This window comes from Carex rostrata, chromosome 30 (genome assembly GCF_964058835.1).
Source record: "Carex rostrata chromosome 30, lpCarRost1.2, whole genome shotgun sequence".
In the NCBI taxonomy this organism is placed as follows: domain Eukaryota; kingdom Viridiplantae; phylum Streptophyta; class Magnoliopsida; order Poales; family Cyperaceae; genus Carex; species Carex rostrata.
Genome location: NC_135947.1, coordinates 2,836,568 through 2,863,954, shown reverse-complemented (window position 1 = coordinate 2,863,954; position 27,387 = coordinate 2,836,568). Strand labels below are relative to the sequence as shown.

The following is a 27,387-nucleotide window of genomic DNA, read 5'->3' as shown; positions in this document are numbered from 1 at the left end:
TTCGGATCGACGTTTTGAACTTTAAAATCGCAAAATATGAGCGTGAAGTAAAATAGTTGCTTTACTTCGCAACTCACCGTAGCCTAGCTCTATATATATATAAATAAATAAATAAATAAAATGATTGAAAATTTACTATTTTTCTGAGTTGTTCAAATAGTGACGCAATTATATAATTTTAATATTAGAAAATTTAGTATTGGTTTTTTTAGAAAACAAATTAGGTTGTGGGAAATATTTTCTCCTTTTATATATAACTAAATGAAAGATTGGATTTCTCATGTAACTACATATAATCCTATGTTAGAATAATATTTCAATACAAATATATTTCAATCGAAAAATAACTGCTCCAAACAGGGCCCTGCAAAAATCCGGATAAAAATAAAATTAAACAATGATTAAAAGAATCGATCACTAAATAACTAAACAGGAGGCACATAAAAACCACATGGCCTAAACAAAACAAAATAAAATTAAATATAATAAAAAAAAAGTGTCCACGTATGATGATGCGACCATTTAAATTTTTTTGAAATCATTTAAAAAAAAAAAAAATCAGCGACCATTTAAGATTTAATAACAAGATGCTGGGATTATGAGGCAACATCATACTAAGGAAGAACAGATCATTATTTTAACTCAGTGAAGGAGCAGGAAATTATTCCGGAGAGGACAATAATTTAGTATGAGACTTAATTTTATAATTATTTTATATTAAAACTTATTTTTAATATTTTTATAATTTTTTAACTCTTCCAGAAGGACAAGGCAGCAAGCCAGTTGACAACTTTGGGGGACTAATTTGAAAACTGGACCGGATTATTGTTTTTTTTATAAATAGTCCACAATAAACTAATAAACTAATAAATGGTCCGGACTTGTTTCATTATGCTATACGAACTATTTCAAAACTGAGTCCATGTTTCTCATATTTGGAAAAACTAATAAATTATAAATTTATATTATTTATTAATTTTCATATTTGAATTTTATTATTAATATTTATATCTTAAAATTCATATAACTCGATTATCCGGTAATTATTTGTTGCATATTTGTATTAGAATTCATATTCGTAAATTATCCGCTCAATGTACATATCCATTTAATGTAAACTTAATTTTGAGGAGAGTTCAAATGTTCTATTTTTGGTACCTCTATCATGCCTCCATATTTTAAAACTTTAAAAACTCAAAACTTTAAACTTAAAAGTCAAAATAAACAGTTGGATATGGCCTACATTATTTTATCTATGCATGTGTAAAAAATTATGACATTTCAACTTTGTTTTGGTTGTCATCAAGAGGTTGTAAAAACGTACTAATGTGGATAATTTTTAGACGTTGATTTTTCAACTTATTGACTCACATAAAAACAAAATCTAGATATGATATTTTCTTATGAGCACATAGAGAAAATAATATAGATCACATATAACGGTTTTATTTTGATAGTTATGACCTAAATTTTGAGTTTTTAACTTTTTTAAAATAAAGACATGATGAAGATCTAAGAAAATAAAAATATTTGAATTCTCGTCTTTACTTTTATATTTTGACATCCATTTAATTTATATCCACTTGTTAAAAAATGAATACGAATTTGATATTGACATTATCCGCTCCGAATTCGCTCCGTTTTCAGTCATAAGCTGCGTAGTTCACTAAATATTTTTAAAACATCTTTTTAAATTAAACAAAAGTGTAGCCAGTGCCTTTCCCAGTTTTCCTGTTCAAGTGTGACTCCGCCACTGGCTATAGATCCTTATCGGTTATCTTCTAGAAGAACGCAGCGCAGCCGCTAGATTTCTATCAAGATGCGAATTACTCCAATTGGAGTTAAAATAATATGAAAAGGCGAAAAACAAAAATGAAATGAATCATCAATTAAATTTGAATTCAAACTCCATGCAACAACTATAGCTAATAATTGGTGCGTGAGAATAGCGTTATTCTGGTTAGTGCATTATTTTTTCTGCTATTCTTTATTTGGATCACATAAAAAATAGTGCTATTATCTGAGTTAGCGCTCATCCAAGATATGAGTTAGCGCTAATTTCAGAATACAACTTCCAAACGTAAAATTAAAAGTAAAAATTAAAAGAAAAGTAGTTAATTAAAAAACATCTTTGATGAAAATGATTCTTTCTAATATAATTGTCACAACTACGAAACATTAGAGGATTAATAATTCCTTATATTTGTTTTGGACTTATTTTTTTTAGAAATTGTTGCATTTCCATGACTTATTTGTAACTTAATAATTTCTACAAAGGACATTAATGTCATTTTCTTTTTCTTCCAAGAAATGACTTCCCTTGTGCCAGTAACTGCACAAGTTACACAAGTTTAAATATAAAGGAGAGAGATCCTTTAATTGCAATTTAAAATCTTATCATCCAAAATTACACAAACAAAGCTCAACCATTCACATCACATCACATCACAATAATTAATTGCACATAAATCAGGATCAGGAAAGCACATCAATTTTATTTCAATAATTATGTCTGTTATATACATAGACATCTAAACCCAGCTGAGAAAGCAATAATAATGATAATTTTAATTATATACATAACTCTGCACTAATTATCCCTAATTACCAACCACATTAACCTACAACAGCCAGCTGGCTGTTAATCATATAACTAAACTTAATTATGAAAAATGGCTTCTTTGAAGCATGATCGAATAGCTCGAAAATAATCAGATAAATCGAGAAATGATCAATAATAGAGGTTGGGTTGAGATTGTTCTGTTAGATATTTTGTTGCCTATTTGTACCGAACTTCTTGGAAATGAGGGGTCGAACATCCTCTGCATCAGCTAGGATTTCAAGGAACGGGAGGAGCTGAATCAATGCATCGTCTGACGGGTCGTCGAACCAGCTCTTTATTGGGATGCCATTATCCTCTTGCAACCGGTAAACCTGAAATAGGTGGGGAGGGTAGAAATGTTATAGAAAAGTAAGGTAAAGCATATTTTCTATCACAGTACAGTTGCCGGTGCTGGTGCTCCTACTAGTACACAGCACAATACACCATACATATCAGATGGCACCAAAAATTAAAAAATTCTATCTCAATAAAGCCATAACAACTAGAGAAGCAAACTTCCTGCAAATCTAACTGCAAAAGAATCACAAAAAAAGTATAAAAGACGACAAGGAAAATTATTTACCTGAGGAAGATTATCAATTATAGCAACCTTTGCCAAGTCTACCCCTAATACTGTCAAATCCTTGGTATAGTTTCCCTCGCCGAAAAAAATGCACGAATCTCGATAAACTCTTCGTGAGAATAGCCGTCCCTCAGGATCCAACTGATCGAGGAGCTTTGAGGCGTAGGCACTCTGGCTGGCAGTGAAAATCACGATTTCAAACATTTGTGCAACCTTCTCGAGGAATTGCTGGAGGTGGGGCCGCTTCTTCACATAGACTGTGTGTTTCTTCATGTCAGCAATTACATCAAATGAGAAGTCAGCCTCTACCCATGGGGTTAGGGTTGAGTGCACTAGGGTTTCTGCACAAAAGAAAAAAATAAATGCAGAGAACAAATAAGCTTATAGCATTATTATCAAGTAAGGTCTGATCTAGTAAGGGGTTCAATAATGGTCAACGAGAAATAACAGTAATATAAAATTAAGATATGGCTAAGATATAATTTGGGAGCAGTATCTGCTTTTTTTTTGCACAAACTGAATTGTTTTCTTTTCTTTCTCAAGTCCAAGGTAAAAACAAAGACAAGTGGGTTACTACAATAAAACAATCTGCTCACCATCCAAATCGAGCACAAGCGTGACATGCTTCCCCCCCACACTCTTAGCACCTGAGTCGACCTCCATCAAATCAGGCAAGTCTCCAGGAATCAATTCCAAATCCCCATAATAACCACTAATTCCGCTTCCAATTCCAATTCCACTTTGGAGATACAAACTCGTGTCATCGACTCCTTCCTCATTCCCACTAGAACCATTTCCATTTTGGAAAGGGAGCAAGGTGTTTCTCTCATCCATGTCGAAGAACATGTTCATATCCCAATGGGGGTACTGGTATGATTGATATGAGGTGGTATCATTTGAAAAACCCATAAGGCTATTGAAATGCAAAGCAGAGACATTTTCAGAGAGGTAAAAATCAAGAACACTGCAGATGTGGAGATCTGAAGAGGAAGGGTTGCTACTAGAAGCATCTTCTATGCTGATGTCAGCACCAACATCAGAGATGAGGTAAGGCCGCTCTGAGCTGTTGTCTCGAACTGCATTTCAATAAGAGATTGGAGGAATCAGTTATTGAAACAGTAATTATCGTACCATACCAGCTGGTACATCTGACAAGGTTGTGTACAATAGTACCAATACCAAGATTCTGCTTTTGCCTTAATTCTTTCTTATCATCGGTTACTAATATTTTGTTTTTCTTTTTTGAACTCTTGGCTAAGGTTAATAACAAGAGAATGATCAACACTCTAATATTGTAAACAAACATTAAAACAAAGAATTAAATAATGGTATTTTCAAAACCACCACAGAGGAAAAAATGGAAAAGAAAATGAGGACAGCAGAACCAATATTATTATCAAAGTCATTATAACAACAACAACAACACAAAGAAATAACCATAATAATGAAAGTCTAAGAGCTATAAAATAAATAAAATATATATTAATAAAAGCAATTACCTGAACTTGTCTCATTAATTGCTCTCAACTGGGAATCAGTATGTTGAAAGTTCAGTGAGAAGATAGTTTCTTCGTTAGAAGGACTGAACTGGTAGCCTGGTATTGGATCCTAAGGTATCAAAAGTATTTGACAAGATCATTAATAAGATAAACTTATTTTATATTGGCAAGCTACATGAGGTTTACAGCAACCCCAAAGAAAAGGTAGTTTAGTTGCCCACATGTCTAGTCAATTTTCATGGATCCTCTTTCTTCTTTCCTTATTTTTAGCTAAATTGATGTTGCAAGTACAGATTAGGGTTTTACTTGGGAACAAAATATCAACTATACCCTAGCCACACATCAAGAATCCCCAAAATAACCTTTCAGTATTCACTTAATCAGGAAACTACACAGATTGTTTGATTATAAATTAAAAGGAATTGCAGAGAAATAAATGCATACCATCATATGATCAGACTTAATCAGATAAAGTAAGCACCTTTATTTGACAAACCTGAAACAATGAAAAAGGAAATGAACAAATGTTAAATGTCATTTTTTTTGTTTATTTACCAATCTTTTATAGTTCAAACAAAAAAGACATCTGGCTCTGGTCTCTGGTACTAGTGTTTAAGTGCACCAGTCTACTTTTTGTACTATTATTTGAGGAAGTGAGAGAGAGATGCAAAATGTGTAAATTTTTATAAATAAGAAGTTCGCATTCAATGAATGCGAACCTATGCTGTATGTGTAAAATTGCTTCCGAACCAAAACTAAGTTCGCACACAACAACTGCGAAATTCCTACTTTTGAAGAAAATGTAAAATTTACAAGTCCCTTTTGACATTCACTACTAAATAAAAATACAATGCCACCCGATAACTCAATTGGTCTAAAACTAACTAAAATTTCTTTATTTCACAAGCCTACTACAGCCTATTTGCAAATTAATCCAGATTTTTGTGTGGCATCCAGTACAGCAATTAGTGCCGTGGATTACTGATGAGTCAAGGAAAAAACTAATCACATGCTGACCAACATGTGACATAGGTTTCTGCACAGATAAGTGCCACAGAGAAACAGATTCCAACCAAAAGAGGGGAAAATAATTATGGTGAGGATTTTATCTGCGACAGAACTGTAGATAATTGATCCGATAACTGATTGGAAACGGACTAATCAATGTTTAGATTTAAAAAAAAAAAAAAATTGAAACAAAAAATTAACATATATTTCAGTAGATTAATTCATCAAAAAAGTATTCATTAAGATTAAAGTTTCTATCAGTGACTTCGCCAAGTTTTATCAACAGACTCAAATTAGAAGGCAAAAAATTATAGACTAAAAAGGAAAAAAAAGAGAGAAGAATTGTTCAATATTGCTATCTACGCCCAATGGATGAGCGTAGCAAGAACGATTATCTAAATTTACAGTGGAATAGCATTCGTATTTGCAAAACCCAAAACCCAAATAACCTAACTTAGTGCAAGAGAAATGATTTGTTTCAACTAAAACTACATTCTACTGCTCGAATTATAGTAGAATTCACCGAAAATAGTCTGAATTCCAACGATCCAACAACACTAACTATGAAAACGACCACAAACTAATAAACAAAACAAAAACCCAGAAAAACCTAAAACCTGAAAAGAAATCAATTCATCAAGTGATTTAATTAAAAAAGAAGAAATTTCAATCTAAATCCAGACAACAGAATTTACAAATTATTACCGATAAAGCGCAGTTCCCACTTCCTTCTCTCTTCCTTCAAGCTCTAATTCTCTACTTAGCAACTCAAGAAATTAGCCGACTTAGCTAAAATTGAACTTCAATCGAGGTTGAAGAAACCTAGGTTAAATTATGTACGGAGAAATCGAACAAAAGGGAAGGGTAACCGAGAGAGAGAAATAGAGGTATTGGGATCCCGCACGGTTTCTTCTTAAGACCTATGTCGGGAAGAAAAGAAAGACAAGGTCAGACTTCGCAAAACAATATCTCGATCATATATAAACCTGGTCCAGTTTGTTCCATCAAATAGAGTTTCACTTTAATATGGGTCCCGAGAGAATTATTCTTTACGGTCCTGTACACCATATGTATCCGTATGATTAACTCTGAGTCGGTAACTAGATCGGGAGTCACATTTGACATCTTCATATGAACCCGGTGTTTGGATGGTTCATGAAGAATTATCAATGATAAGTGGGGCCAACAGTAGTGATTGGATGGGCAGGTTGAGGTTGGAAATTATACGGTCGTGATTTGATCTACCCATATACGCTGAGCGTTCAATCGGGTGACGCGTGGATGACTGCGCCTAGGGTCAGCGCCTCTTGTTCGCACGTGCGGGAGCCGCACCAATTAGGTCCACAGAATGAATGAATGAATGATGGAGTGTGGTGGTCTGGTCTGGGTCACTTCCTATTGAATGGACTTGGTGTTGTTCCATCACCTGGTAAAGTATTGTTCTAGGAAGTTCGTTTTGTATCCGGGTGTATAAAGACCAGATATAGAATAAATTTGTAATCTGGTTTGTTGGCTACAGTAGTATCTGGCAATAGGCCAGCTGCTGAAGTGTAGTCTGGGTTTTCTGTACTCTGTTCTGATGTTGGGGTTTGTGTAGTCTATTGCATGAATGACTGACGCTAACTCTATAGGTGGTTCTAATCAAGGTTCTAAATAGCATTTATCGTCTCATAGCAGGAAGTCTATAAAAAAAGCTATAGTGAATAACGTCGTTATAACAAAAGCTATGTTACATAGCGTTTTCTTATTTTTATAAAAAATATATCATATATTTGTACTAAATATCAACATTATCTAAGTTTTATAGAACAATAAATAATATTAAATTGATTAAAAAATAATAATATTCATATTGAACTAATACAAAGTCCAAATTGCGACTCAAAATATCCATAATAATACTAATATCATAAACTATCAAATTTTTTTTATTCAAAATATATTCAGCATGACATAATCTATCTTTTTTTCTATTTAAATTTCAAAATAACCTAGACATCATGGCATAATTAACTATCTTAATATATTCAAAATATTCAAACTACTGTATAGTAAGTATCATTTTGTTACTTCAAGAAATATCTTAATATATTCAATCTAAGCATTTATTTAAAACTCATATAAATTGAAAAGAAAATAAAAATAGCTTATGTTGCATAGCGCGTTGTAGCTACCTTATTTTGATTTCATTTGATGAATCTCTCATTAAATATTTAATAGTTTAATATAAAGCTTAGTACATCAATTGCAAAAAAAAATTACGGTAAAAATTCAATCTGAGCATTTATTTAAAGCTCATATAAATTGAAAAAAAAAATCAGCAAATGTTGCATAGCGGGCGCTATTTGCGTTACACGCTATGTGCTATAGCGGACCGCTATTACCGCTATAGCGTCCGTAGCTCAAATAGCGCGTTATTATGCCATAGCTTAGCGTTTATGGTCCAAAAATACTATAGCGCTGCTATAGCGGCTCTATAGCGCGCTATTTAAAACACTGGTTCTAATTGATATTTGTAGACAAAAATGGTGCAGAAATTGATTTGTAAATGTTACTTTAGAGTGGTAGATTGCGTTTGAGAATGCTATTATATTGGGAAAAAAAATTCAAGTTTTGTTTCTTACACTTTTAAAAATAGTTATATTTCTGATAAGTGCAAAATATATACATAATTGTTCTTTTATATTTATTCTTTCATGACAATTTTGTGTCTAGTTTAGCTCACTAAGTTGATTTTTTTTTAATTATAGAAAGAGATGAAGAAGTTTGGTGAAAAAGGAAACAAATCATGCAATATGGATAGTTTTAGGAATGTTTGCATGGTATTCTGGCCATATCTTTCTCATATCAAGTGGGGTTTATGAATAAATATTCTATGAAAAGCTGACAACGAAATCTACAACTTTTATATTTTAAGTATCTCTAAAATCGGAACATATCCTGAGTAAATATTTGTACAAAGAAGCAAATCTGGATTTGTTGAAGAAGCAAATTATGGGAAGAATTTGAAGGCATGTACCGAATTATCAAATATTTAGAGATTTTTGACAGATACCTTATTTGACAACAAAAATTACCTGGTATACAAGTACTTGTAAGTTGTAACCTATAAATATAGGGATTTTTCTAGGATAGGATCAATGAAGAAATCATATTCCAAATATTTCTTTCACCATGTGAGGCTATGCTTTAATTTTCAAGTTCAAGTTGTTGAAATCTAATATCTTGTCCATGCAATAATCAATTAATGTAATGTGGTTTCTTACACTTTTATTTATTACCGTGTTTATGATTTATGTAAGCATTATTTAGTTTAAGTCAGATGCTAGAACTAGCAGCATTATTTAGTGCATGGAAGACCAACGCCTTGACCAAATGCGATAAGCAGCGTTAATTCGCTCAAATATATTTTAATTCTATATAGTTAACCGTTTTTCATCTTAATTAATAATATATATTCGATAACTATTTTTTGGTATAGTGGCAAATGTAATGCTTCATGTGAAAAGTTGCTAGATCAAAATCTGAAAGAGATAATTTTTGTAGATATTAAATAGTGGGTGGCTAGACCTCCGACCTTTACTTAAAAAATAATAATATATATTTCGTTCAATATTATATTTCAGTTATTCCTATGATTATCATTTTTTACTTATGTATATTGAAATTTAATTAAAATTTTCTTTTCTTTAAGTTTTTATATATAATTCAACTTCTCTTCGTAAAATACTAAGTACTTGTAGTCCAGTAATTAAAATTACTCGTTGTGAATGTAAAATATTTGAGTAAAAATCTCACCTACCACATTAATTATATATTTTTACGTTTTTGGTTTTTGTTCCAACCCATTAACTAAATTTTAATGTAGTTTCTTCTTTGTCTCTCATGCAATATTTTAGTCCTCCTCATTTAATATTTTTTTATTAATTAAACATTTGAATTTTGAATTAATTGTTCGGAAATAGAATAGATATTGATTCTTTTCAAGTATAAAAACTAGTGTTCTAAATAGCTAGCTATAGCGGCGCTATAGTTACGTTATAGTTTTTTCGAACCATAAACGCTAAGTTATGAGATAAAATTGCGCTAACTTAGCTACGACCGCTATAGCTATAATAGCTGACCGCTATTACCTCTATATGAGACCCGCTATAGCTACCGCTATGCTACATGGGTTTTTTTTTTTTTTTTTTACAATTTATATGGACTTCTGTACTTCTATTCTTATTTCTAATGCTACATGGTCTTCTACGATAAGTATACTAAACCAAACTATATGCTTCTATTTTTATTTGTGATTTATTCTATCATTCTATATCGAGAAATATTCAAATACTAATTCTTCATTTTGATTGCTCTTTGCATAGTATTCATTTGTAAAATTATTGTCGTTCATTTCAATAATGTTAAAAGTGTATATTGACTTCATTTACCTTCAAAAATTAATTGCTCTTTGTCTATTATAATATGTAATACTATGAAGTATAAACTATTAAATAATGTCACTTTTTAGATTTTTTTTTTCTTTTGATTTGCGTAATTGATAAAAAGTATAGATTTAGATTAATTGTCATTTAGTTGTTACATCAATTCTCTAATATTGATTATGTTGATAATTAGTAGAAATATATAATATAAAGTTTGAAAAGGGAAAATCGCTATGTATGATAGCTTCCGCTATAGCTACGCTATTCGCAATAGCTTTTTTTTTGTCTCCCCACTATGCCGCTATAATCGCTATTTAGAACCTTGATAAAAACATACAGTATTTTCAATATTATTTAATTAGTTTTATTTTCATAATGAAAAATTATTTGCGTGGAGTGGTTTTAGAGCAAATTTGTTTTGTCACGGGATTGTGTGGGGTGAGATTGATAGATTTGAAAACTCAATTTTTTTTTTATTTGCGAGATCTCATACTCATAAGTACGCACGATAATGATTATGTGAATGTAGGGAATGAGTGTTCGGTTGTACCATAGAAATAGTTGTGAAAATATTCTAATTATAGAAAGATATTCATTGAAACTGTATTTCTTAAAGATTTTTTATTAGTACTAACTTTGTGATTAATTATAATAATCTAAAGTGTGATAATTAACATACAATAAAATTGTACAAACATAATAAATTATAATTTTATCTTTGGTTAGTCGTGTATGAATGACATTAAAATAATAACAAAAACATTATGATTTTCGATAATTAAAAACATCTTTTACGATTATAAAATTAAATTAAGTGATTTGCGTGATAATTTATAAGATTTGGATGCAAATATAAATAAATATAATAATCAACATTTGGTATTAATGCATACAATATTTTTTATTAGAATATTTTAAGCAGAGAAATGAAACAAGAGATGGTGGATAAAAAATAATTTGGTTAGATCTAATTTTTTTTTTCTCATAAATTTGTAAAGAGATGGAAAAAAAAATAAAAAAAATCAATCTCATGGTGAAAGAGATGACATTTGAAAGAGCTCTTAAGTTAATTTTTTTCATGCCCATTCAAATTTCCATCTCTTCCCGTCCAAACGAAGATGCTCAAGTCGGTGACTAGAAATTATTTTACTTCTGGTCTTTATATGTAACGCACAAGATAACACACGCGATCCACCGATGACTTCATGAGTAAGGAATCTGCATCACCCCAGGTACCTGAGGTGCAAGTGATGAATCTGGACCGTTATTCACTTGGCACGAATCTTAAAGCAAACCCCTACGGTCTCATCAGCCACCGGATTGAGTTGGACTTGAATAAAATTAATCTAGACCGTTCATTTGTTTCAATTGCAAATCAGGTACCTGGGGGGGGACACGGGCTCCTGAGTAAGCACCTAGCAATGATGAGGTCAGACACTTTACATCACCATTCAGTAAGAAGATGTTCTCCACTTCCTACACGATACGTGTCGCTAATATATGGAGCTTTACGTGTTGGGCATCAATACCCCCTCAATTCGGCACGGGAGGCCCACAAAAGCCCATCTTATTTATGGGCTCTATTCGGGGACGACTGTAGGCTTAGAGAAAGAGCACTGAACTGCATCTAGGTGAGTAGATTGCTCATAACTCGCTCACTAAATGATCACTTAAACTCGCTCATTTATTAAATGAGCGAGCATGAGCATGTCCCAACTCGCTCATAACTCGCTCATTTAAAATTTGTCACATCTAATTCCGCCGACACATTCAATTCCAAATATTCATAGTTTATACATTTATTTATTTTTTTAAAACATAAGCCTCAAAACAGACGCCTCATAGTTTATACATTCATTTTTTTAGTACTCATAACTTGTTGGATTCTTATTAGTGTGCTATTGTTAGTTTATGTTGTTATCATTCTATTTTTTTAATACCGTTGATTTTTTTGTTATTATTCTATTTAATTGAATTATGACAATTTATTAAATTTTAGTACTCATAACTCGTGAGCCGCTCATAACTCGCTCATTTCTGACTCGTTCATTTATTCGCTCACTTTAACTCGCTCATTTATTAAATGAGCGAGCACGAGCATACCCTAACTCGCTCATGCTCGCTCATTACTCACCCCTAGTTGCAGCAGAGCTTGGTTTCTTTATACGTTGGCGCGTCGAAGGAGAAAGAAAGCATTGGTTAACTTGTTCCTCTTTGTTGGGCTTGTTCTTTAATCAACCCTACCAATTGTATTTTTCTTTTATTATTACATCAGTGTAAATGTGTAATATTCTTGTTGAGCTTGTTCTTTAATCAACACTGCCAATTGTGCTCTGTTCTGATGTTGGGGTTTGTGTAGTCCAATGAATGACTGACTCCATGAGTGGTTCTAATTATTAATTATAGTGACAACTTAATGATTTGAAAAAGGTTCAGCAGAGTTAAAAATTTGTGATTCGAGAATAATTCATGAATAATTCGGAATTATACATTGAGTGAAAAAAAAATTCCTACAAGAGAGCAAAAAAAAATGTGAAAGAATTCGGAAAACTAAATAATACGCAGATTGATTCGCCAACAGCTCAAATCTGAATTATTCGCAAATCTTGTTACTATAGTTCTAATTGAATTTGACCTATGTGGACAAAAATGGTGCAGAAATAATAGATTTGGAAATGTTACTTTAGATTGGAAGATTGTGTTTGAGAATGCTATTATATTGCAAAAAAAAAAAAAAAAGTTCCGTTTCTTAAACTTCTAAAAGAGTTGCAATTTTTATAAGTGCACCAATATGTACATATTTGTTCTTTTATACTTATTCTTTCATGACAACTTTGTGTCTAGTTTAGCTCACTAATTGAGTTGATTTTTTTTAGAATAAATATTTTTTTCCCCCAGTTTATTTTTCCCATCCATCCCCCAATCATTAATTATATGAGGAGACCACAACTTCCAGTACAAAAAGACAAAAGAAAACGTGTATCAGTCATTAATAATGTGGGAGACCACTTATATTTGAAAAACTTTACAACTGATGCGCATAAATATGTATACTTATACACGCAAGTATTAACATCTAATATAGTAAGTATTCATATGTAAGATATCAAGTATTTCTTTAAACAATCTTTCTTATCACATACTCATTTTTTACACATTTTATAGTTTTTTTTCTTACTTCAATGTCGCCCATATTTCTGACAATCTGTGAATTTTTTTGCAAATCTAAAGTCACAGATATTTTCTACGTAATTTTATCTTTCAAATGAGATCCATGATGAAGTACTTTTGAGTTGTCTGCCGCACAAGTATTCATACTTGATATATTATATATTAACACCTGCGCGCATATGCATCCATATTTACACATGACAGTTGTAAAATCTATCAAATATTAGGTGGTTACCTAAGTAGTTAGTGATCCCCCACTTAATTAGCGGTCCCCACAGGTAATGCATTACGAGGTATGAATACTTACACGACAACGTATGAATATTTGTATGACGAGATATGAATACTTGCACGACGGATAACCCGAAAGTATGTCATTATGGATCTCATTTGAAAGAGAAAATTACGTAGAAGACGTCCATGGTTTTAGATTTATAAATTTTCTCACATATCATCATAAATATTAATGAAATTGAACGGAAAACCGGTCGCTGATAGTGTGATTGCTGTAGTGAGAGTTGCAAATTCATCAAAGCGCCTAAGTTTGTCCACTTTACCAGTTAAATGAAGGTGTAATTTACCTTTTATTGACTTGATCTCTATGCAATGAACTTCTTCCTGTGTAAGACTCTCCGTCCGTATTTCATTTATATGGTTTAGCCTCCCTCTCTCAAGGCATCCGGTAACAGTGTTTGAAAACCGCAAAGACGTCCAAATACCGGGCACGTTGACTGTAATTTTTTTTGTATTCACATCAAAGTAATAGCTAGTTATATTTTTTGGAAATAGACCCAGCGGCAAGTCGTGTTCTTTTAATAGCTCCGGCCGGTATCCCTGCCCATAAACTGAAACTATGTCCGATGGGCATCAGATCTACTCCCATTCCATGAAATACATCTACTTGATCCATATATCATAGCAGTTGATGCTCAAGAAAGAGATAAAGATATAGTATTCCATAACACATTAACACGACGTGATTTTTCAAGTTTCACGAACATAATAGACGTAAACATGGCGATATTTATAATTCAAATTATAATAAATTGAAAAAAAATATAATTTTTTAAGTTTGACAATTGTTATTTTATTATACATATGTTTTTGTTACTTGGACAAAAGAATATTAGCTTGCGGTAGTGCTTAATTTTGGCATGCATGGTAGCGGATCAGCATGCATAGTTTTGTTCACCGTTTCTTGGTATATGTCCATGTCAGACACAGAGAAACTGGATTCTTGACGTGTCTTTGCCAATTAATTACTACATATCATTGTTAATTAAGTTTGACAGTATGTAAAACTCTTTTGCGCAACAAATGGTAACATATCTGAAATGCTTGCTTCTGAGTTCGGATAGAAGAAAAGGGAAGAGAAAATTTGTTCACAGGAATATTAACCTATTTAATTAGATTAAAATTTTGATAGAATTTATACTAGTTGAAAATTCTCCAGAAGAATTTATACTTGTTGAAACTTTTAGTACAAACTACATACCAATTTGCACTATGCATAGTACCATAGCCTCATTCATATTTATATAGATATTTTAACCATTAAATAAAAAAATCGGTATTTGATATATAGATGACATACCAGGACTCCTATAATAGCACCTTGGTATAAAAGAGACTGAATGGTGTATCTGTCCAGAGACGATCTCAGCCATTCAATAATCAGATCCAACCATTCTAAATTATTGTGTTGAATATGAGATATTATATATGTATTCTATGTATTCATTTGTGTACAAGTCTGTAATTAATTGTAATACAACCTGCTACATACAAAACCACACAGATTTTCTTTCTCCTTTACTAGCCAGCGCTAATCAGCAAATATTTTACTAATTTTCTTTCTCCTTTTCTTTCTCCACACGGCTAAGGCATCTGGCGGATTTTCTTCCTCCGTCTTCCATCACCTCCTCTTTTCTCTCTTCAGATCTAAATCGATATCCTTCCTCAAACAACAGATCCTCTCTTCTCTCTTCGAGGCTGAGATCGTCTCTTCGAATCCTAAACCTTAGCCGCCAGATGCCTTTTCTTTCTCCCCTAGCGCTAAATACTTTTTTCTCTCTTCTCCGCTGGCGCCGCGCGGATCGTCTTCCGAATCATCTTTTCTCTCCTCCGCTGGCGCCGCGTAAATTCAGATGCCTCTCTTCTCTCTTCTCCGCTGTCGCCGTTTTCTCTCCGCGCCCGATGCCTAAACTTCCGCTGTCAGAGGTAAACCCTAGCTAGGATGTAAGAATTTTTTACATAAATGTTAGAATTTCCTGTCAACAGTAATGTTAATTTAAAATGTTAGAATTTTTTACAGAAATGTTAATTTATCTAGATTATTTTTCAAATGTAAGATTTTTTTACAGAAATGTTAGTATTTCCTGAAATGGTAGAATTTTAATTCAAGTTTTTTTTGGCAGTCTCAAGAATGTTAGAAATTTAATTCAAGTTAAGTTAATTCTGAATTTCTGATAGTTAACTTTTATATGTCTTTTGGACAGGTATCCATTACTCCTCTTCCAATTCTTCTGCCATGGTCAAAATTGTTTGAAAGGATGAAATAAAACTCCTTTTTGCTTCTGGATGTCCTCCAGCATTGATAAGAAAGGTAAATGTTCCCTCCAATTAGAATTTCAAATTTTTTTAAAATATAACAGATCACACTCTATATATATCAATGAAATCTCCATTCTTTCAAATTGCATTTGCTCTATTCCCCTTTCTTCACTAAAAACCACTGGTACTGTTCAAAACCCCTTTCAAATTGCAGTTGCTCTATTCCCATTTCTTTAGTTTTGGCCTTTGCTTAATTGCTGATCTGAATCTATTTTTTTAAGTTTGTGATGTGCTGAACCTAATTGTGTGGTCTTATTTGTGTTAAATGATGGTCTGAATTTGTGATGATCTGTGCTGAGTTTGAATCTGTTCTGTTTGAAAAAATGCATGAACTTTGTGTGGTTGCAATTGTGATAGGGTAAGAACCAGTGTTGAGTTGCTGAGACCCTCTACTCTGTTGGGCTTTTTAATTGGGAGAATAGAGGAAGAACCAGGTTTTTAAATGTGTATTGTTGAGAACCTTCTTTTCTGTATAGGTTTTAATTAAGGTTGAATGGAGATAGAATTAGATTATAATTGTGGTATTAGTTCCTTTCTCAAATGTGGTAGTTTTTTTGTCGGATGCCTTTTTTGTTGGATGCCTTTTTTGTTGAACTTTAATCAAGTTATTACTCTACTGTTGTTTTGTCAGTGACAATTTTTTCTGCCAAAGTAAATTTTCCACATTTTATTATTGTTTGTTTTTATTGTTTTTCTGCCAAAAAAGTAAATTAGATTCCTTTTTCATTGTTTTTATTGTTTTCATTGTTTTTCTTCCAAAAAATGTGAATTTCAGAAAACCTCCTTATTGATTGGCTGTACCGTAACATCAGTACTAATATGTCCCATTTTAGCATATTACTAATTACTAATTTGACATTCTTTTTTTGTACCAGAGTTAAGGTGAAGTTGAGAGAGCATAAAATAATCTTGTTGTTTCATCAAAGCGAGAGATCACCAGGTACAATATTGTTTTCCTTTCTGTTCCTATCTGTCGGGTTACTAAACTGATTGAGCTGGCCGACATGACCTATACTTGCTTTGCCTTTTATGTTATCAAAAGCATACTGTTGTTTGATGGAGACTGATTAGTATATCGTACCAGTCAACTTGGCAGTTTCAGAGAAGGCAACTTGTATAATTTTGAACTCTGGACCAATTGCAGAATCAGAATTTTAAATAATATAAAAATCCCATAGAATGAACTATTTTTTTTTATTCCTTCTATAGGATCAAATACCTCATGCATAATGTATCTCTGTTGTCAAAGTTCAATAATTAATCCGAATGCTCAATATAATATTTATATTAAAATATGCTTGGAACCCAAATTTTATGATTTTTTGAATTTTTTTTTACTATTTTTTTAGATAATTTTTTGAAATAGATACAAAATCATTATTTATATATGGTCTAGAAATAATAATTGTGTACTAATTTTAAATCTTAAAAAATTAAAAATTAATAAAATATATATATAATTCAGTCTTCAAATATATTTTAATGTAAATATCACATTGAGAAATTCAAATCAATAGTTAAGACTTCAAAAACAGGATATTAAAATGTGACGCACAATGAAGTACGAAAGGCGGACATTTAAACCCTCATTACATTCCCTACCAAACAAGACTCATGGTTAAAAAACAGTACAATATAAAAATTAGATTGAACACTAATTTAACTGATCTACTTTAGTAATCAGTAATTACAGATGCCCAGCTACTGACAAATAAAAAGTTAGTCGTGCTAATTGCATACTAAACAGATCAGACTAAGCATGTATAAATGAATATATTTAGATATACTTGGTAAATATCGGAGGGCAGAAATACCCTAATGTTGCACTGAAGAACATTTCATTAAAACACCTCATATGGAGTCAGATTGATCCGACCGCCTTGGGTTTATGTCCCCACTATAACAACACTACTAAACTCAAGTGCCATCCAAGAACCACCCAAAAGCACATGTAAAATGAGTCTATGCCTAAATTCATAATTTATCAAGGATTTTTGTGTCAATTCATAATTTTCTGAGCATGATTTCCCAGTCTAAAGGGTTCTGCACTGTGAAGGGCACAGATGGTCATTTTGTCAGAAAACTCGGTATTTTTCTATTTTTAAAAGTTGAACTTTGAAAATTCATATCTTAATGTAGGAAAATCAGAAAAATGCAAAGTTTGAGTCTATTTCATGTATTTTTCTGTGCTCTATCTGACTGTGAACTTTATTTTACAATTTGGTCCTTTCCTTTGTCAATATTGGCTGATCTGTCCATGTAGGTCAAAACAGTGCATTTTGATGTACAACACTGTACCAGTGGTGTTTGTATGGCATTCAAGTGCTGAGTTTGGACTTGGTAATGTACCAGAGGTCAATTGAAGGGGTCATGTACATTGGTTAAGGTGTGGTTAATCATTTAAACCATTTTAAACCTATTTTAAAGCATTTAATCACTGTTTTATGTGACAGTAATCAAAGAAAAGAGATTCAGACTTCAAATTTCATCAACTTGATCATTTTAAATCAATTTTAAAAATGTTAGAACATGGTTTTATGCAGAGAAGCCTCTGAAATGTTTGAAATTAGGCTTCTCATGCATTATTTTCACTTAATTATATGAATTAGGCTTCTTTTCCAAGTAAATACAACAATCTTCCAATTACAAGTAAATACAACAATCTTCCAATTACCAGTAAATACAACAATCTTCCAATTACCAGTAAGCTTTCCCAAAATAAGGCAGCAGTTTAGTTGAGTAGGATGAAACTGTTCAATGTGCTGTGTGGGAGTTTTCCACTGCATCTAATTATTAGAAATGTCCCTCATTTTGCAAATGAAATTTCTAGCAGTGTTATTGACTCTCTGTTTATTTATGAAAATTGTAGGCTGGAGTGTTGGCTGGTGATGTAAGTGACATAGTTCTGCTTGATGTGACCCCACTTTCCCTTGGCCTTGAAACCCTTGGTGGTGTCATGACAAAGATCATCCCGACGAACACAACTCTACCAACATCCAAGTCAGAAGTTTTCTCGACTGCAGCTGATGATGGCCAGACAAGTGTGGAGATTAATGTCCTCCAGGGTGAGAGAGAATTTGTCAGAGACAAGTCCCTTGGTAGCTTCAGACTTGATGGCATTCCCCCAGCCCCACGTGGTGTGCCGCAAATCGAGGTGAAATTCGACATTGATGCCAATGAGAGAACCATTCTCTCAGTTGCAGCCGTTGACAAGGGCACTGGGAAGAAGCAGGATATCACCATCACTGGTGCCAGGACTTTGCCCAAGGATGAGGTATGATGTCTTAAAGTTAATATAAGATTATGAAAATTGTGGCAACAAAGCAGGATGGTAGTAGCCCTGACAATGATGGTTCTTATTGACACATACCTTGCAACATTTAACTGTTTAGTACCATTCCTTATTTTCGGTTTCCGTTTTGGGCCTTTTAGCAGATCAGCAGCTTACTTTTTTTTAAGCTGATTTGGAATTTCTTGAGGTTCTTGTAGTGAATTCAGCTGAAAATTCAGGTGTATAGCTGAAGAGGTCGATTATTGTACCAAATAGGTTGCTCGTGAATCCTTAACTTTTAGATAGTTGTTTGCTGACAATATTTTATGAAAATGCGTAGGTTGAGAAAATGGTGCAAGAAGCAGAGAAGTTTGCAAAGGAGGACAAGGAGAAGAGAGAAGAAATTGACACCAAGAACCAGGCTGAATCAGTGTACCAAACTGAGAAACAACTTAAGGAACTGGGAGACAAATTAATGGGATCCAGTGTGGCAACATGAACAGCTTTGAAAAACTTGGTGTATAAAGTGTGGCAATTATTTTGTTTTTTTGTTTAGGTGATACATTTCCAGTTTGGGTGAGCATATGATGAGAGCAACGTTCACTTTATATTTGGTTCTTGATAAAAAAAACTAAAGCAAACTTTGTATTGTTGAAGCTTTTATACTTAATAATATAGGTGGCTAAGGAGAATAAGTGTACTTTGCCTTCTCCTGTGTTTATAATTCACTACCGTCAATTTGTTGTAAGCGATCATATATTTCTTTCTTGATATTATGAAATGCTCAATTCTCAACTGCAAAGGACAATACATCACTAGAAATCTGGTGTTTAAAAATACATTTCAGTTGATACAGAAATGTTATTTTAAACATCATATAGCAAAAATGCTAATAAAACAAAAAATTAAAGAAATTGAAAAGGAAAGCCACAACAAAATAACTAAGAAAATGTGTCAGCTTATGTAATTTTTCAGACCGAACAAACACACTAATACAAAGTAACTAAAGTATTAAGTTCATTTTTTTTGCCAAATTAGATGTCTTGAACTATTGTCATCAATTTTTTCTTGAAAGTAAAAAATTATAATATGTAATACTATTAATTCTTAAATTAATCTCATTGAGGATGCGTTTTGATAAAGGCTTGAGTTAGTGAGAATAATAAGTTAATTCAAATTTGAGATAGTGAGTTAACCCAACTTTTATTAAAATAGCCTGCTAACCCATAAAAGACAAACAAATAATAGTCATTTTTGCTAACTCAAACACATCCAAATATAAAATAGTAGTTTGGAATAGTCGTTAATCCGAATTAGCACTATTAGTTACCTCATTATTCAAACATACCGTTAAAAAAAGTGATCAAAACAAACTTTCAACCCACAGCAACGCGTGGGCACTTGACTAGTATATCTATATATCTAATACCATATTCAATCCCTCGTTAAAGTACTTCTGTTGCTCTACTTCTTAATTAAGTTGCAAATTTTTTTGAAAATGTTAGGCACTACAAGTCTACAATTATCAAGAAGTCTCATTACTTCTTTTTATTCATCTATTAAATGAAGATTTACTTCTGGGGCGGTCATTGGAGGATGAAAAATAGAGGCCAATATCAAGAGAACTGAGCAAAACGGGAGACAAAAAAGTTGCATATTTTCATATCTAGTACAGAGTTATAACATTCCACTATTATATTTTCAACAAGCTATTCCAAACTACCCAGATTAACTATTCCTACATTATACAATATAATACGTAAAATCGGTCTCAATCATATCCTGTGGAACTTAATTGGTGCACCGTACTGAGGATGTACCATAAGAACAGTGTATGGAGCATGCTGGTATTTTTCTGACAGCTCAAATTTGAAATGCTGGAGAATCATACTCAACCCCATCTTAGCCTCAAGAAGTGCAAAATTCTGGCCAATGCATATACGTGGGCCCCACCCGAAGGGAAAGAAGGCTAACTGCCCATTCTTTGTTGCCTTTGAGATACCTTCAACAAATCGTGTTGGTTTGAACTCGGTTGCATCAGGGCCCCATATGTCAGGATCATGATGGATGAATAGTATTGGCAGTGTTAGATGCACACCAGGTGGAAAGGTTACATCGCCAAGTTTCATGGTTTTGTATGTTTGACGGTTAAGCATAATTACGGGAGAGTAGAGGCGAAGCACCTCATATAGTATCATGGTCACCTAAAATTGATATTAATTAAGAACATGAATAACAAAATGTAAAGGTGAGTTCTTAGAGCAACTATTGTAGGTATCATTATAGTAAGAAGTCCCCCCTTCTGAGTTCATAAAAAAACTAAGACAATTAACTTGCAGTTAGAGCAACTCTATCCCTTAGTCCATAACCATTATTATTATGACTTTATTGGGATATGTTTATTGGGATACACATATGCCTTGGCACAATCAGAAACTGTTGTAAGGCAAGGTATCGTAATTGTCCAATACCCATCACCAAAGAAAATAATAAAATAGGTTTAATGGTATACATGTATCACGTATGCCTTGGTATTATCAGAAACTGTTGTAGGGATGGAATCATAATTGTAAATGCCATTCTCATATTGTGAAAACATGACCTCTTTGCATCATAATTAATATTTAAAACTCACAATTTTTAGTCGGCTTAAGCCATCAAAATCAGGCTTTTTCTTCCCAAAATGTTGCAAGACCTCCTCACGCGCCTTTTCTTGCCATTCAGGATGCATGCTCAACACGACCATAGTCCAGGTCAGCAGCACTGACGTGGTCTCCTGTCCCGCAAAATAAAATAGTTTGCACTCTTCTATCACATCGTTAGTTGTCATCCCAAGACTTGAGTCCGATTTTCCGTTTTGCCCGATTTCCCTCATGTTTGACTCTAACAAAAGACCAAGCAAGTCATCTTTTGTGGTCTCTCCATTTTGGATAGCATTCTCCCTTTTCGCAATAATGCCCATGAGTAGTGCTCGGACCTCTCTTACGATCTGCTTCATCCTCCTATTGTTTTCAGTTGGTAGGTACCTGTAACAACAGTGAACAAGACCCAATATCATTTCATAATTTTGCAAAGAATATTGACACTTACCCTGGTAACTTGGCAAGGCTTAAACTGGAACTAGAAATACGAGGAGCATATTTAGTGGTAACCATTCTTGTTTTTGTTTGTTTGTTTGCATTTTTATTTGTTTTTGTTTTTAATTTAGATCTTAAACCTGGTTACACAATACTGCTATAATATCTGAAAAAAAATCAGAACATAGAAAAAAAGATACTATATGTTTATTTTTAAGTTAAATAATATCCACAAATTTATAGTAATAGTACACATGAAAGGCATAATCCAGCAGAGGAAAATTGGTCAACTGCTGCACTTCATTTTTTCTTGTACACGAATCACGAAACTGATTACAAATTACAATATTATTTTCTAAATAAAAGCCAAAATACCGAGGTAAAGCGACTCATACCAGTTGAATGGCAAGAACAAGGTTGGAACAGCTTTGATGATACGCTCACCCATCTCACTTTGCAGCTGAAAAATGCGTCTCCCTTCCAGGTAGCTACTGCCAAATGCTGCTCTTGAAATGACATCTCCTGTTAAATTTTGCATCTCTGGCCAAACATCGAGCTCAAATGATCCATCAGGCCCCAGTAAGTTCTCCCATCTGTCAACTAGCTCATCACAACAGGCAGAGAATGCTGGCAGCATCATCTGAAAAGGAAAAGGTTTTTATTGTCTTCCCATTAAGAATAATTAAAATGTAATATCCCCACAATCAATATTTAAAACATCAAATTAATAATTCCATTTCTAAAACTTGCGGTGTGAAACTTGACATCCTAAAACTGAATGGTTGCTACAGATATCATACCTTTTTTTTTAATCATGAATCGCTAAAAATGACATTAATAAATTGACATTGTCTCCTACATATTAATTGATCTCAAAGGATAAACTGAGACCAGCAGTACCAATTTAATACAAAATTATATAGAACACATCATAAACCACTACAATGCCAATCCGAGAGCAAACTATTGGTTCCCATGGCACTAAGGGCCTGTTCAGCAACTCAATTCCCATAGTAATTTTTTGGAAAAAAGTAAGGTCGTAGGTATTTTTCCAATGATCCGTTCAGTGCTCAAGTTTTATTTCCTATTTCCAATTCCTATAGATTTATTTCCTTTGTCCTCTTCAGATTTTATGAGGGAAATTTTTTTATTAAACAAGCATAATTAAACTAATAACACTTAATTTTAATAGATTAAGATAATTTTAATTAATTATTAAACAAGCATAATTAAACTAGCAACCTTGCAGTGTGTGGCCAGTTCACGCATTTAATTTTTTTAGAATACGATATGTACAATTATTTTGATCATAATAAGCAATTAATATTAATACACTTAGTATAGTTAAATTATAGTATTACATCTACTATAAAAAAAAATAAACCAACATCCTAACAAATATCTCATGCATTTGCCGAACACCTATATTCTAAAAATTTTCATAGGTAAAATGACTTTGATTTTGACAATATAAATTTCCGTTTCTATATTAAAAGTTATCATTCCCACAAAATTTTCATGTTACCGAACATACCCTAATACTATCCACCAACATTGCTCCTATTTTTTTCCCACCAAGTACAAGAAAGGTGCCAACCAAAGTTTCTCGAATGAAAAAATTTTATGTGGAAGGTTTCATTAACTTAGCAGCAAAGCACCTATATATATATCACAAAAGTAAGAACCAGGTACATGTCGAAAGAATTTAGTACTTTCCTATGTTTTATTTATGGCATAAATTACCTTTAACTTCTCTACATGAAAGGCAGGGTTGAGAAGTCTTCTATGCTTAGCCCATTTCTCCCCTTCATAACTCACAAGCCCCTCAGCTAATAGCCGACTGAATGGGTTTGCTTTTTGTTTCTCAAAGTGCCCGAATTTATTGGATAGAATTTCTCTCACCAATTCTGGATCCCTGATTGTAATTCTTGGGATGGGCCCAAACCAAGTAAAAGACTGTTTGCCTGTATTTTGTAAAAGTGAAATCAATTTTCATTGAACAGGTTAAAGAGTATCAATGAATGATTATGCCAATGATATTGCATCCGTTATTTTGGGATATTGCAATTTGAAGACTGATTGATAATTTTGACTTTTGGAAGGTTCTTTAGACTAAAATAAATGAGTAGATGGGAGAAGCACAGTAGGAACAAGATAATTCCCTCCTAATTCACCTATGAAAAGTAAGAGAAAATAAATGAGCTGGTATTCTCAGTTCGCACCAAATTCTTTCATGCTACGATGAAGCAGGGGCGAAACACGAGGGATAATATCGTGCGAAAATGGCATGGGCTTGGCGCGCGCTTCTTTGTTGAGCCGGGTGTTCTCCTTTATATCACCATCAAGGGACCGGTACACAGTACCCCGCAGACCTTGCTTCCTAAGCGCCTGTTCCAGGCGCCTCGGCCTAAGCCACGTTGAATGGACTTGGGTCGCTCCCCATACGAGAATCATGGAAAATGCGCCTATGAAAACACTCCATATCCACAGGTTGGGGTTGGATCCAAATTGTGAAAATATTTGGTGCATCTTTCACTGTGGTTATGGGTATATTACAACTGAAGAACTGTGATTATAGAATTACTGGTTGTAATTTTGAGAGGATCGAAGTGGGTAATATAAAGGGAGGAGAATATAGGAAAGTATGGCTTCGAAACCAAGCCAGGTGTTATCAACAAATATTTCAATCCTGCATTTCTCCAAGACAATGACATCATGGCGTAAGTATCTTTCTGTTTTTTATCGAAGACAATGACATCATGGCGTTCGTATCTTTCTGTTTTTATCGAAGACAATGACATCATGGCGTTCGTATCTTTCTGTTTTTATCGAAGACAATGACATCATTGCGTTCGTATCTTTATGTTTTTGTCGAAGACAAGCAGTCTGTTGCCTGAGTTTATTTAATCCCTTTCCGTCTAAATTGTTTTAACGATCAGAGTTTATATCATGTGGCCGTTACATTGTTACGCTGTGTTGGTCCCGTGTTCTCCAATGGGGAAATTTTATGTATACCTTTCGAAAATTATGTATTTTATCCTGAATATAAAAATTCACGAATATACTCCAATTATTTTCTTTTTTATTAAAAAATATTTTATATTTATAAAATATTTATTTTACTCATTATTAAAAAATTAAAATATATACTATGTGTTAGAAAAATATTCAGTCTACTAATTGATTGGTTTCCGAAGATTATTCTATTTGTAATGCATACAAAGTTGCATTTAAGTACATGTTTAAAATAAACTATTTGCTCTCTCACTCAGTCAATTAGAAAACTAGATATTTATCTAAACATAATACATATATTTTGTTTAAATAAAATGAGAATTTATAAATTTAAAATGAGTTTTATCATAAAGACAATAAATTATATAAATTTGTTAGAATTAAAAATTTACAAAGACAAATATAATATTATCAATTTTAAAAGAAAAAATATATAATTTTGAGACTTTTGAACAATATTCATAGAATTATCCGTCACCTATATATCTCAAAGTACCTTCTCACCAGGGGTTAGGGGTGTTCAAACGGTCGGTTCGGTTTAAACCGAACTAAAATAATCAAACCGAACTTAAAACCGAAGTTTGAAAATCCAACCGAACCGACCGAACTAAAATAGCAAACTAAATTAAAACCGAACCATTTAAACCGATTTAAACTTCGGTTTGTTCGGTTGAACCGAACTTTCTCAAAAATCAAAACTCAATACATCTATAATACTCAATTTAAACTTTGGTTTTGATTAATGAACCAATTTAAACTTCGATTTTGATTAATGAACCAAAATAATACTAGAAGTCTTGACCCTATCAATAAAATCGGTCGGTTCGGTTTAATCGGTTTTGAGAAATCAAAACCGAACCGAACCATTTAAACCGAACTAAGTCACAAAATCAACCGAACTGAACCAATTAAACCGAACAACCGAACCATTTAAACCGAATCTTACCGGTTCGGTTCAAAACCAAATAAACCGAACCATTTGAACACCCCTACCAGGGGTGCTGAAATTTTTGGTAATAACATTAAAATCAATCAAATTAAAGAAAAAGACATCATGTTTTTGGAATTTGTAAATATAATACTTTTGCTGGATTATTCAGCGGAATTGAATTGGCTCAAATTATGTTAGATTATTCAGCGAAATTGCAACTCTGCAGGATAATCCAACGGAATTTCTAAGTTACGAATGAATTGAATAAAATTGCACAAGTTAAATCCAATTCCACTGATTAATCCATGGAATCGCAATTCCAGCTCCAATTTTGTTGTATTATCCAGCAGAAGTGTTATTTCTGAAAAATGATTGAAAACTATGTTATTTAATTTTATTTATTTATTTTGTATGTCATTTATAAAAAAAAACACTGGTCAAAATGGATCGGATACAGATCTGATAGTGGTAAAATGATATTTGTATTCCGTTTTTTTCTTGCTACAAATTCAGATTGGATATTAAATCAGATACAGATCACATATCCATTATGTTTTAATACAATTATTTATTAACAATATATAAATATTCATAATATTTATCTAATTTTAATGATATATAACATATTTTTTTCATAATATATATAAATTATTTGATTATCTACTATTCAAATATGCATAATTAAAATTTAAAATCATATTCGTACCACTAGCCATACATACATTTATACCTGTATTTAATTTTCAAAATTTCTGACTCGTTGTCACCCCTACTTCTAAAGTCACTTCTTCTGTCATCTCTCTTCATTCCTTCAAATTCTCAGTCTAACCATGATGTCATCTATTTGTTATTTAGGTTCAATAACTTGAGTTTTCATTCGATTTGCTTCAAGATATGTGCATGTTTGATCTGCACGAATATTGAACTAGATATGTACATATATATATAGAGTTAGGCTGGGGTGCTATGGATAGCATAGTGGCCTCTATGCTACGGCTCAATATTCGAGTTTTCAAAATCCAAACGGTCGATCCGAACCGTTCATCTTATTCTCCATATTAATATCTGCTTGGAGACCAAATTTTACATTTTTCTGAATTTGTTTACTATTTATTAAGTATTTTACGAAATTGTTGATCCAACGGTGGCTGCACAAAACAGTAAAACCGTTGGATTAGCGATTTTCAAAG

General features: G+C 32.7%; 3 protein-coding genes and 1 long non-coding RNA gene across 4 annotated transcripts; 2 read left to right on the top strand and 2 right to left on the bottom strand.

The window, feature by feature from the left end:
- Window positions 1-2,472: 2,472 nt before the first annotated feature.
- Window positions 2,473-6,649, bottom strand: LOC144546688 (uncharacterized). The gene is made up of 6 exons (XM_078295223.1): window positions 6,398-6,649; window positions 5,129-5,180; window positions 4,685-4,793; window positions 3,782-4,261; window positions 3,186-3,526; window positions 2,473-2,934 (listed from the first exon to the last, which is right to left on the bottom strand). The coding sequence occupies exons 2-6, from the start codon at window positions 5,132-5,134 to the stop codon at window positions 2,764-2,766; spliced, it is 1,107 nt and encodes a 368-aa protein (XP_078151349.1). The 5' UTR covers window positions 5,135-5,180; window positions 6,398-6,649; the 3' UTR covers window positions 2,473-2,763.
- An 8,542-nt stretch (window positions 6,650-15,191) lies between these two features.
- On the top strand, window positions 15,192-16,848 carry LOC144547055 (uncharacterized). The gene is made up of 3 exons (XR_013508979.1): window positions 15,192-15,510; window positions 15,789-15,895; window positions 16,779-16,848. It is a non-coding gene; the product is annotated as an uncharacterized LOC144547055 (long non-coding RNA).
- A 1,043-nt stretch (window positions 16,849-17,891) lies between these two features.
- LOC144546874 (stromal 70 kDa heat shock-related protein, chloroplastic-like) lies at window positions 17,892-19,745 on the top strand. Its single transcript, XM_078295460.1, has 3 exons — window positions 17,892-18,289; window positions 18,773-19,177; window positions 19,515-19,745. Exons 2-3 carry the CDS (start codon window positions 18,860-18,862, stop codon window positions 19,671-19,673), a joined length of 477 nt encoding a protein of 158 aa, XP_078151586.1. The 5' UTR covers window positions 17,892-18,289; window positions 18,773-18,859; the 3' UTR covers window positions 19,674-19,745.
- A 1,066-nt stretch (window positions 19,746-20,811) lies between these two features.
- On the bottom strand, window positions 20,812-24,914 carry LOC144546678 (cytochrome P450 CYP72A616-like). Its single transcript, XM_078295215.1, has 5 exons — window positions 24,474-24,914; window positions 23,995-24,215; window positions 22,647-22,891; window positions 21,810-22,200; window positions 20,812-21,378 (listed from the first exon to the last, which is right to left on the bottom strand). Exons 1-5 carry the CDS (start codon window positions 24,778-24,780, stop codon window positions 20,950-20,952), a joined length of 1,593 nt encoding a protein of 530 aa, XP_078151341.1. The 5' UTR covers window positions 24,781-24,914; the 3' UTR covers window positions 20,812-20,949.
- Window positions 24,915-27,387: the final 2,473 nt, after the last annotated feature.

Excerpts from the sequence above, each read along its gene's own strand:
- LOC144546688 (XM_078295223.1), bottom strand. Across the intron at positions 4,262-4,684 it reads AATTAATGAGACAAGTTCAG|TTCGAGACAACAGCTCAGAG; the intron begins GTAATTGCTTTT and ends ATTGAAATGCAG. Across the intron at positions 3,527-3,781 it reads GCTTGTGCTCGATTTGGATG|AAACCCTAGTGCACTCAACC; the intron begins GTGAGCAGATTG and ends TCTTTTGTGCAG.
- LOC144546874 (XM_078295460.1), top strand. The coding sequence starts at position 18,860 with ATGACAAAGATCATCCCGACGAACACAACTCTACCAACATCCAAGTCA. Across the intron at positions 19,178-19,514 it reads GGACTTTGCCCAAGGATGAG|GTTGAGAAAATGGTGCAAGA; the intron begins GTATGATGTCTT and ends GAAAATGCGTAG.
- LOC144546678 (XM_078295215.1), bottom strand. The coding sequence starts at position 24,780 with ATGCACCAAATATTTTCACAATTTGGATCCAACCCCAACCTGTGGATA. Across the intron at positions 22,201-22,646 it reads TTGTTCTTGCCATTCAACTG|GTACCTACCAACTGAAAACA; the intron begins GTATGAGTCGCT and ends CTGTTGTTACAG. Across the intron at positions 21,379-21,809 it reads GCTTAAGCCGACTAAAAATT|GTGACCATGATACTATATGA; the intron begins GTGAGTTTTAAA and ends TATCAATTTTAG.